This window comes from Haliotis rufescens, unplaced genomic scaffold (genome assembly GCF_023055435.1).
Source record: "Haliotis rufescens isolate VD_foot unplaced genomic scaffold, xgHalRufe1.0.p SCAF_19, whole genome shotgun sequence".
Classification (NCBI taxonomy): domain Eukaryota; kingdom Metazoa; phylum Mollusca; class Gastropoda; order Lepetellida; family Haliotidae; genus Haliotis; species Haliotis rufescens.
In genome coordinates, this window is record NW_025963879.1 from 22,972,456 (window position 1) to 22,983,912 (window position 11,457).

The window sequence follows — 11,457 nt, forward strand, 5'->3', positions numbered from 1 at the left end:
CCTAAAGCTTTTACTGTGAGTCTTATTGAGAACAGCACTTTATATTTAAGGATCGAGTTATTTTCCACCGGTTGGAACACATCTGCTACACTGTGGAGAATGGGGAATGGCCGTTCGCTCGTAGGTCTGCCGGAGGACCCCCTTTCTTTGGATCAGCAGGATTTGACTCGAGAAGTGCCACACCTGTGGGATCATCTACTCCGAAGGGTGATGGATCGTTCATGGACTCAGATGCTGCTGACTCTTTACTGGAAGCTCCAACGCCGCAGGTGATGAGGATAAGTGGTGACAATGATAAGGACTTTGAGGTACATGTGTCTGAGGTAGGCTCAAATAATCTGCTGCCGGGATAGCTGGCTCGCTGATGGCTGCTGCTGTCACTGCTGAGGGAGATCAAACACCCACCTGCCACTTGTTGCACGTTCACCAGTGTCTTTCCCAGGATAATCCTGAGAAAAAATCCCATATGTATTAAAATTTTGATTGAAGGAGTTGCTGGATTAGACACTGTTGCTTGTGACAGCTTGTAACTGCTGATTATTCTTTGTTTTGGGCTATGTTTTTTTCATTTCGTGAATTCATTTGGGCTGTTTTGGTTTAGCTTCCATGCATATTTTGTCCTTCCTATGGTAGAAGGTAAATTGTGGTGTTAATGGGCCTCGGTTTTATGACATTTAGTTATGGGTTAAGTTGGCAGCACTTTGGAAAACCATGTAATCAGCAGTGTTAGAAACTGGCACTAGTCCTATAGTCCTGGCCAAACTGCCGACTGGTAAAGGTATCATGAGGACTAGTATAAATTTGCTATTTTAAAGGGTTTTGCTATATGTTATTATTATAAGGACTTGTGGACTAAACCTGTTAGTTTCTAACGTTGATCAGTCATCAGGTTATCATGTAACCTTCATGCAACTTTTGTCATTTAAAAAAAGAGATAGAAACTGTAAGATTACTTTAAAAAACAAATGTTGTGTCATAGATTCTGCATTGGCAATGGGACAGGAAACACCAAACACCAAACACTTACTTACTCCCTGAACAACTTAGTCAACAACAATAAATAAAATAACATTTGTTCAATGTTTTAAAGTACTTATAAGAATACAAATAATCAATGCAAAAAATTGCATTCAACAGATGTTTTTTTTGTTAAAATCATTTTGCAAAATTAGTCATAGTGTTGTATTGTATTTGTTTATAAACCTCTTTACCTGTATAGAACTTGCAAATGTATTAATATTCAGTATGCTTAAAAAAGGGGTGCACAGCCCAGCACTCCCTTTGGATCCGTGAATGCATTGAACACTGAATGAATGGCTTTCTGTGCTTCCATTGACTGGCATCATGCAGCATGCGCTGTGCTTTAACACCCAATTTCATACTTCATTGTGCATCATCTGGTCATTCACACACATGCCAAATGATAATATACAGTAATTACAAAAGTGCAACTTCATATATCCAGTACAAGACAGGTTGACTATTTGTGTGTAGAATGATGGAGCAATCTTGACACATTGTCACTGAAGTCACCTCACATTGCTTTTGCTGCTTCTTTGTCCTCTTTCAGATTTTAATTGTTTGTGATGTGATAATTTTCAAATGAATTTCAATGTAAATGTAATAAAATAAAATTGATTTTTGAAATATATTTCCATGCTTGACTAACGTAATGAAGTAATGGTAATAAATGGTAATGAAAGGTAATGTTATTCATTGGTTGATCTTGATAATTGTGAACTATTTATGCAGATGTTCATTCATGCTTTCATAATGTATACATTTGGTAAATATCAGAAGGTTTTTTAAACATTGTGTTCATGCTGTTTTTCTGGTCTTTCAGGGTGAAGGTCTGAAAATGACATTCCATAAACGTGGCCGTGGCCGGAAGAAGCGATATGAAATTGATTCTGACAGGGGGCATGAAAGCAAGCTATTGGGTAAATATTTTAATGCATCATCATGGAACTTATGTCATCTTAAAAAATAGCAAAGAAAGTATTTTCAAGCAATTTGGCGTCATATCATGAAAATGCAACTTGCAACATGAATAAATGATATGCAGATGGACTTATAGTCATGTTCAATAACAATACAATAGAATCAACATTCTACTTTATTGAAAGCTGCAAGTTGAAGTGGAATTTGACAATACTTGATGATGTCCTCATATATTGTACTCAGCCCAGTCCAGTATTTCCTTGCTACAGTTAACATGGCTGTGTGGGTTTCAGCTGCCAGAGTACAGCAGCTGTTGAGCCAGAGCACTCAGGGAGCTACCAGTGCAGCCTCCAGCGACAATGAGAGTCAGCCGGAGTCAGCAATGAACCTGTCGGGCGCAACACCAGGCTCCACTTCAGTGAGTGAACACCCATGCACTCGGATACCTCAAAGTAGAATAATGCTGGTCCTAGGTTATCACTCAATGGTTAAGGCAGACTTTACATTCTGCTGATTTCGAGGGTTTCAATGTGAAATGTTTTTTAGAGGTTGATTGCGAGAAAGTCATTGAAGTCCATGGACAGGCATTGTTAGATGTTTGAGTTTAAGCCAAAGAGTACATCCATGTGTAAATCCAGTAAAGAGCAACAGAAAGCATCACAACCAGCCAGGTTTTATTTAAAGGATGATCTTTGCCATTGTCATTCTGTCAATGTAGTAGGATGATCAGGAATAGTGAATGTTTTCTTTCAAATGATTTTTTTTAAAATGTTTGTGAACCCCACATTAACCACAAGGATTATGAGAGAGTATGCCGTACTTTCATGACTATGAAGCAGTAAAGGGGACACTAGTTCTGCAGTATTGTGTCCCTTGCACATGCTTTGATAATATGATCGTGGGTTTGAATCCTACATTTACCCTGGTTATGATCATCAGTTTGTCAGCACCATACCCATACTCATGGGTTTCACCAAAGTGGTAAATGTCAAAGACTAGCAACTTTGGGGGCTTTCCTTTGGCACTGAAGTTGTGATGGTGTGATATAATTAAAATGCTTTTCAAAATGGCATAAAACACACTTGCTTTTGAAATAGCACTGAAAGATAAGCTGGAACTGCTTGTTATCAGCTGTATAAAAGTACTCATCACGGTTTATGGTAAATGTTCTTCATTAGGACAGGTATTTCCAATTAAGGAGCAGAATGATCCAAGTATCGGGTTAGACAATGACTGTTTCTATTACAGGCACTCACAGAAAGCTTCCTTAACGGCAGTAATGCATCTGATCTTGACCCAAGTCAGCTCACTGCTAGTCTGGTGAGTGCCTAATTTTGTATATGAATGTTTGGTTATGTATTGATAGGGATATTTGTCTTTCCACGATATAGACAAAAATGATTCTCAGGTCAAGTGTATTTTTAATAGCGATAATCATTCTATCAAAATTTGAATAGTATATTAACTAATGTTGGTCAGATTCATTGAGTTGATCAACAATATTGTTGATAGGTTTGTCAAGTAGTCAGAAGTTTGACTCTTCAAGTTTTATTACAGAACTTCCTAATAATGTATGTCAAGTTTTTTATTATCCTATGTGATAGGATTGCAAGAAGACTGAAGATGACATTGTGATGATTGTTTATGACTTTGTGATTCCCAATACCAACTTTAACCTTCGTGTTGTGCCAAGTTTTTCAGAGCTTCAGTTTTGATGTTTTCTGTGTGCTAAGTGTACAATTCTTTCTTCTGTGAAATTGTAAGTGTATTTGTTTTTAGATTGAACAAGGCCTGCTGCCAGAGAAGAAACGCCGGGGTCGAAAACGTAAGGCCGAAAAGATGGCTGAGGTTGCCCTAGCTGAAGCTATTGCTAAACGTCATCAGGCCAGAATTCTTGCCAGTATAGACCCAGGTACATGTATATATTGTACCCATAGCTTTCTGTAATTAATTAATGGTGTAACCACTTTTCAGTATCAAAGTCTTAAAAACAAATGCGAGAGATTACTGGTCTGCATGTTCGAGAGGGATAATAAGAAATTTATAATAAGGTTTTTTTCTGATGCGTTAACAAACTCTTGTCCATTCATCCATATTTTACAACCATTTTTTATACAAATTGTTAAATGTACTGTCAACAGATCAACGTATTCCAGTCATCTGTCTTGAGGATGGAAGTCGTTTGTCTGGAGAAGAAGCCCCACGGAAAAAAGACCTTGAACAATGGCTCATGGCACACCCTAACTACATCATTGACCAGTCTGAGTTTGCCGTTGACGAGGAAGAGCCAGGGGAGATTACCCACCACATGTCACCAATGGTTTGTTTTGTGTGCCTATTTTGCTTTATTTGACATGGCTGTGATTCAGGCTTGAAATTCTGAAGCTTACTGTAGACAACTGACTTGTATTGTAATGCTTTATTTACCGCATGCTCGCCAGGGCTTTTATAACTGTGCTTCTTTATTTTTATTTGATAGTCTACAAGTACACATGCACCTAATTTGACAAACATTCGCGAAAGTCACACATATTAAACATGAAAAGTGTCAAATATTGTTTCGGTATGAATCAGTTCTAAAAGCCCTGCCACTAAGGATTAGATATTAACTGTCAAAATATCGTGTTTCATTGTGAGCTGAAACACAATAATGAAAACTATATAGACGTTAACAACTAATGTATAACAAGACAGTGTAAAGTGTTGATTTCCAGATGTCATATTTTGAGGTTTTGAATGAAAAGAACAAAAAAGAGAACAAACATGATGAAAGCAGTGTGTTGTTAAGCCAGTTTCAGCTTTGCTTTGACATTTAATAGTAGTGATTGTTTGATTGCTGAGCTTACTTATTCTTGTGCAGTGTTCTCCTATGTGTTTATTTGCCCCTTGTGCTCGCTGTGTAATTAAGTCCACACCACAATACCCATATCTTTTAAAATTTTCTGAACAATTTTTTTTCAATGCTTTGTCTGTGGTGTTAGATATTGTATGATCGATCCTTGGACGAGCCATGTGCCCCACTGCAGGGAGAACCCTGCACACTGCATGGAGGCACCAGCCTTACAGGCCTTTTTTTGCGGTTCTGTTGTTGCTATAGTATGCCATTTGCATTGTCCCGCATTTCAGGAGCACTTTGATAGGCCACGGGGAAGGGGGCGGCGCCCACGGGTAGATCCCCGAACTTTGGATGTAGAAAGTCTTACGGGGCAGGAAAATGTCTCGGTTGTAGATCGAGAAACAGGCAAAAAGGTGAGAGGAGGATCAAGGGGAACAACTCTGGGCTTGTTGGATCTTTGGAGGTCCAGGTTAATTTTATCAGTAATCATTAGGTCTTGATGTACGGATATGTCTAGCTTACTCTTTATTGGCTCATGTAACATTTCGCATGACTGCACATGGTTGTTGCACTGCTGTACTCTGCCAGCAAATATCTTTTGTGAATACCAACATCACGGAGGAATTGTGAACTGATGAAAATATTTGTCTGTTTATCATTGGAAAGTATTCAAGAGATTGTTATGCATTACTTAACAAATGAATATCCATTTAACCTCAGTTACTTGATGCATGAATAGTTAATTGCCAGAAATAGATACTTAACATTCAGTGGTAGATTTGCATCTAATACATTATAATTGCATGATATAGTGACATATATAGCTGCTGCATCACATGTACAATATGAAATATTCTCTAACCAATATATGCTAACATATACAAGGAGTATGAATGTTTGTCAGGATGCCCTCCTTTTAATTGCTTGATTCAGATGGTAAACATTGTTCTTACAAGTGCTCTAATGTTGAAAAATTATAGTGTGCTGTTATTGCCATTTGTTGCTTATCAATATTGATTTTCAATACTTATTGTCAATGTACCTTCAGATTACGGGAGCTAAGGCCCCGCCACTTAAACATCTTGCGGAGTGGCTGGAGCAGAACCCTGCCTATGATGTGGAGGCTAAGTGGAGTGAGTTGGTTCGGGCTAAGGTTAGTGCACAGATAATGAATATCTCCTCAAATTAAGTGTTGGAAACAACATTCAGCTATTTATGCAATATTCATGTGTATTGTGGAGCCAGTTTTTAAGTTGATTCTTAATCTTCAGTGTGTTGTAATATAACTAGAATACTGTTAAAAGCGGCAATAAAACCCTACTCACTCACTCGCTTAATGGAAGTCAAATGCTTGCTGAAATATTGATCATTGATCACTTTCCTCATCAATTTAATACGAGTTAATGAATTGAATGAAGAAAAGAAATACTCTCTTTTGTCTAAATATATTACATAATTTTGTCTTTGTTTGCTAAAGTTGCCTTTTGTTTCAGGGCTCACTCCCAAAGAGTATGGATTCTCGGATGCTGAAACCCTCAGGAAGAGGTCGTAAACCACGAGAAAGTATGCTTCATCCATCGTTCCTTGGTGGAGAAGTGGGCTATCCTGCGATGTCCATGGCGGCAATGTCCGCCTTCCCGGGAGCCGGGCTTTTGGGAAGCTATCCTAAACTACCTCTGAATTTGCCTTTTGGTGCAATACCTAACCTGGGAATGGTTAACCCAATGCTTGGACTTGCTGGCTTTGGCCTACCGGGAATGCCCATGGCTTCAGCTCTTGGAAAGTCAGAAACTGAAACTAAAGAGAAAGACTCCGAGAAGGGTGAGGGACGGGAAAGGCGTAAAAGTGATAAGTCCTCGTCCTCAACATCAACATCAGCAACGCCACACCCTTCATTCCCATCAGCATTCTACTACAACCCACTACTGTATAACCCTATGTTGGCTGCCCAGAGTCTACGTAACTTTCCCCTTCCGTCAAATATGTCCTCATCCTTTGCCTCCATGGCTCAACATGGTGCATTGAATGGGCGTCTGGAGTCTGAGTCCGAGGAGGAAGCAAGGCATGTTGATGATGAAACTGCTCAGGACAAAGCAGAGGACCTCTCGGTGAAAAAGAAGTCCTCTCGTGGTGAACCTAATGATTTGTCTGTGAAAAAGAGCAGTAGTCATCAAAAGAGTGATTCCAAGCAAAGGTCTCATGGATTACAAGATCATGCTACAGATCTCTCAGTTAAAACCAAACCAGATGTAAAATCAAGTATAGACCGGAAGTACAAAGAAGACAAAGTCAAAAGGATGATGAACAAACCCAAAATATTAGGATCATCAAAACTGAGTAAAATTGTGGATACTCTGAAAGATAAGGTTATGAAAATCGATAAGAAACCAAATGACAACCCATCTGAAAGTTCCCCCAGTAAAAGTGACAGTAAGCCCACAAAGAGTAAAGAGAAATCAGGGAAATCAGTAAAGAGTCCGCTTGAAGCTGTGCCAGATGAGCCTCTGGCTTTAGACAGCAAGTCCAGTTCTGAGGGAAAAGTGGAAACAGGTGGAGATGGGGTTGGTGAAGAGAAAGAGGAAGATTCTTGAACAAAGTGCTCACTGACTACATACACACTCTGTGCTACAATCAAAAGTGATGGCCACCCACCTGCCTCCATTCACCAATATGTTACTGTCACCTCAGAGTCCAAACATGTGCAAGCTTCATTCTGGGAAATGAGATGGCATTTGATACCTCAGCGTGAATGTTTGTGGTCACTTGTGCTACAGGGGCCATATACATGCCCTTGGACAAATTAGCGTTCACGCAACATCACCCTATTCTGACCACGGCCCATTGGACGGATTGACTCGTTGCATCATTCCAACTGTCTCTTCAGGGAGGCTGTCACTAACTGTGGCTCAGTGTCTTGTGGGCTGCTCTCAAAACCCAGTGAATTCATCAGAACCCATATGGTGTATTCCCCTCAACCATTGAAACTTCTGCCTTGGATACTTCACCAAATACCTCAGTATTAAAACTGCTGTGTTTCATATAAACCCTCTATGCATGTTTTCACCTGGCTTATCGTGGAAGCTAAGGATGCGCACACACACTGGGCTAACTACCGTGGGCTGCTCCAATTTGTTTAACCACTGTTGTAGATAGTATCCTCTTGCTGTCTGTCACGCCTGTTCATACAGTTGCTCCTCATCCATGGCTTTGTAAATTGCACCTGTTTCATAAGACAGAGATAAAAAAAAAACTGGTCTCAGGGCATTTTTTGTAGAATTGTATGAATATATTTTGACACGGAACTTGTAGTGGTATTTACCTTGGCCTGGGCGCGGAGAGAGCACCAGAGCCAGTATTTTGGTATTACAGCTAATTTGATTGAAGGCAATCATTAAGGGGAGACAACCCCTCTTCTCCCTCCCTCCCTCATTACCTCATAAGACATTACTGACCCAGTTGTACTGCAGTGGTCTGGGGACTACGTGTATATACTACTGTGTTGAGTTTGTCGGACTTGTCAATGAACAATTCCTTAGCTGGTAGTATTTTGTTGGGATTTTGTGTTTTACTCACGTTCATCCTCTGCCTGTGGCAAGATGGGCGTTTCCATGTGATGTGTCTTTGTTACCTTCTTCAGTTGTGTGGTGAGCCGTCAGTCAATATGTTTCTAGTATTTTCACTGTATCATATTCAATTTACATGAACCATTGCTGCCTCGGTTTATTTGAACTAAGTCAAGCATCTCATGAGATTTAATTAGAGAGTGTAGGTTTACTTAAGCTTGAATGTTTTTCTTATGTTTTGGACATAATCAGCAAGAAACCAAGGCTGGGAACTAAGGAGACATGTAGCTTGTTATGTTTGAGAGACCGAAGAAACCAGGAAATCAACTAAAACTATTTTGTGCACCATATTGAAGAATGAGATGGAAAGAGTTCTCAGACAGGAAAACCTTTCTCCCAGATCTCTCTTGGTCATGTTTTTTTGCTGATTTTGTCATCTTTTATTATGACTGTTTATTTTGTGTCAGAAGTCTTAACCATAATCATCTGGTCTGGTGCCCGCATGAAATGTTGCACATTTATGTTGCAGTTTATGTTATTGCGCAGATTCTTTTATCATGAAATTTGACTTAGGTGTTATTATTTATGATTGTATACCTTATAAGATCATGAAACTGATGTTGAACCTCGTAAGTTAGTATTGTTCTGAACAGTGATTTGCACGAACTATTGCTCAACTGTTAGGAGATGAAAAGAGCGGGTAAAGTTTGTACAGATTGAATGCATTAATTTATCTAGTTTGGAAACATGCGTGCCAGAATCTTGTACAAATGCAGGGTGCCTAACTTATCTGCATGAACGCTATCCATATTAAGTTGCTTATAAATCAAATAATTTGAAAATAGCTGATCAATTTTACATAGGACTGGGCTGATGATCTGTTCGTCAGTATTGTTGCATATTTTTGTGACTTTTTGTACATGTTTGGTTACTTTATGTAGATAGCTGTTACCTTTTTAGTTTGCATAGCCTTTCTTGTGTGGTCAACACCACAACAGCCATATTGTTTCTTTTTTTCATCATGGGCCAGAGGAGGCCTATTATTTGGTCTGAAGTTGAACTGCCATTTGTATTTAATTACTGCTAGGAAATTTTGTAAATGTCTGTACATTCCTATTGCCGTGTCACAACGATTGGCCACAGTCACTATAACTTCAGGTCATGTCACTAGCAACAGCATTTGTTTCCATCATGTCATAGATCATACCGTTGGTTAATTGGTACCTCTGTCACTGGCAGTCGTCATCATCACTGCTTGGGGGATGCCGACTCTTTTCAGTAACCCTCTCACCAGTAGTCATCATCACTGCGTGGGGTTAGGGGTACTGACTTGCAGTACCGTTGTCACCAGCAGTTATCACCACTGCTGGGTTTGGGTTTGGGTACTCATCTCACGGCAGTGATCATCAATGCTTGGGGTGGGTACTGACTCATTGCAGTACCCCTCTCACTGGCAGTCACCATCACTGGTCGTCGGGTGCTGACTGCTTTCAGTACCCTTCTCACCGGCAGTCATCATCACTACCTAGGGGTACTCCTTGTTTTTTGACGTTGAAAACCTGGCTTCAGGATTCATTGATTCTTAAAAACCATTCTTTCAGTCTGTGTTCTGTCAGATCCAATATTCAGAAATAATATTATCCTTGATTTTAGTAGTTTGTCATTTCAAACAGCTTGATGTTACAAACTTTCAATCTAATTTCAAATGTGTGATATATTTATTGAATAATGTAAATTTAATATCCGTTTTCCTCAGCAATATCAGACTCCAGAGATTGTTGTTAGTTATTTATTACCTGTTAAACATTTCCATACCTGAATGAATGAAAGCAGTGCATTGTAAAACTTATTTTCAGCAAGTGGCACCATCTGTGTCTCGAATAGGTGTCTTTTCCATAGATCATTTGACATGTGAATCACTCTACATATGTACAAAGTCACATGACACAACACTACACATGTTCTACTTAAATATATTTTTTCCTGTCTAGAGGGCAGATCAAGTGTATGTTAAGATGCTCTGAAATTTTCAGAAATAAACATTCAGATCTACAAATTTGTTTCATTTTTGATATTTTGACACTTTCCCTTTTCTTCCCCTGCACTTTCCTGAAGCCAGGTTCACCATTGTGTCATAAGTTATTGTGGTAAATTATTCACTGACCAATTCATTTATGGTGAGCCAATTTCTACATGAATGTTCTGGTTCAGTCACTATTTAATCAGCATGTAAGTATTTATTGGAGGAGATGAAATTTTGTATGTATAATTATTTTTATTAAGATATGGCTTTGGTGTTTAATTGTTGTTAATGTTGTATTTTACCAACGGAGGAGGAGAATTCACACTGGGATTAATAGAAGAGGTCATGATGTCGGATTAAGCCAACCCAAATTCTGACAACACACTTTTATACACATTCACAATCACAATGAATCACGAGATGAATGTATCATCAGAATAATGGCTTCAATTTGACAGGCTTATGTTTCCTTTTCCTCTTTGTGGATTCTGGTTAGGTCTACAGGAACCTATGCTTGTAAGAGGTGGCTTTATGGATTGGGTGGTCATGCTCAGTGATGTGGGCCCTATTCAAGAAAGCGATGGTTAGTGCTACGATGATCACAGTTACAATCACCTTCGGGCTAATATCACTTTGTGGAATGGCCCCCTGGTCTGTGGTGTGTAATCGTACCCTGACACAGGTCATGGCTCAAAATTTCAATCAGTGCATTGTCTGGTCTAGATTCACTTATTTACAGGCCTCCATCATATAGCTGGAATACTGCTGAGTGGCTTTTAGCAACAAACAAAAACGATTATCTTGTGAAACCATTGCAATAAGGTGAGAGCAGGAAAAGGATAATTATGGAATAATATATAAGTGCAATGTTAGACCGCTCTCACTAACAGACAAGCACTCCTGTCTTTTTTCCTTTGACATTTTATACTCGGAGTTTCGGGGAGGTCGGGTAGCCTATTGGTTAAAGCGTTCACTCATCAAGTCGAGGACCCGGGTTCAATCCCCAACATGGGTACAATGTGTGAAGCCAATTTTTGATGACCCCCACCATGATATTGCTGAAATATTGCTAAGAGTGGCGTAAAACCATGCTC

The 11,457-nt window shown here is 39.3% G+C and overlaps 1 protein-coding gene across 2 annotated transcripts in view; it reads left to right on the forward strand.

Annotated features, from left to right (window-relative positions):
• LOC124135325 (chromodomain-helicase-DNA-binding protein 8-like) overlaps positions 1–10,642 on the forward strand; it is a 53,031-nt gene extending 42,389 nt beyond the window's left edge. For both annotated transcript variants that reach the window (XM_046500596.2, XM_046500597.2), the window contains exons 37-45: positions 51–323; positions 1,844–1,940; positions 2,235–2,359; positions 3,190–3,261; positions 3,721–3,853; positions 4,083–4,261; positions 5,068–5,190; positions 5,826–5,930; positions 6,271–10,642. In XM_046500596.2, coding sequence (XP_046356552.2) covers positions 51–323; positions 1,844–1,940; positions 2,235–2,359; positions 3,190–3,261; positions 3,721–3,853; positions 4,083–4,261; positions 5,068–5,190; positions 5,826–5,930; positions 6,271–7,368 — 2,205 coding nt within the window. In that variant the 3' untranslated portion in view covers positions 7,369–10,642. The remainder of the gene's footprint in view (positions 1–50; positions 324–1,843; positions 1,941–2,234; positions 2,360–3,189; positions 3,262–3,720; positions 3,854–4,082; positions 4,262–5,067; positions 5,191–5,825; positions 5,931–6,270) is intronic.
• The last annotated feature ends 815 nt before the right edge of the window (positions 10,643–11,457 follow it).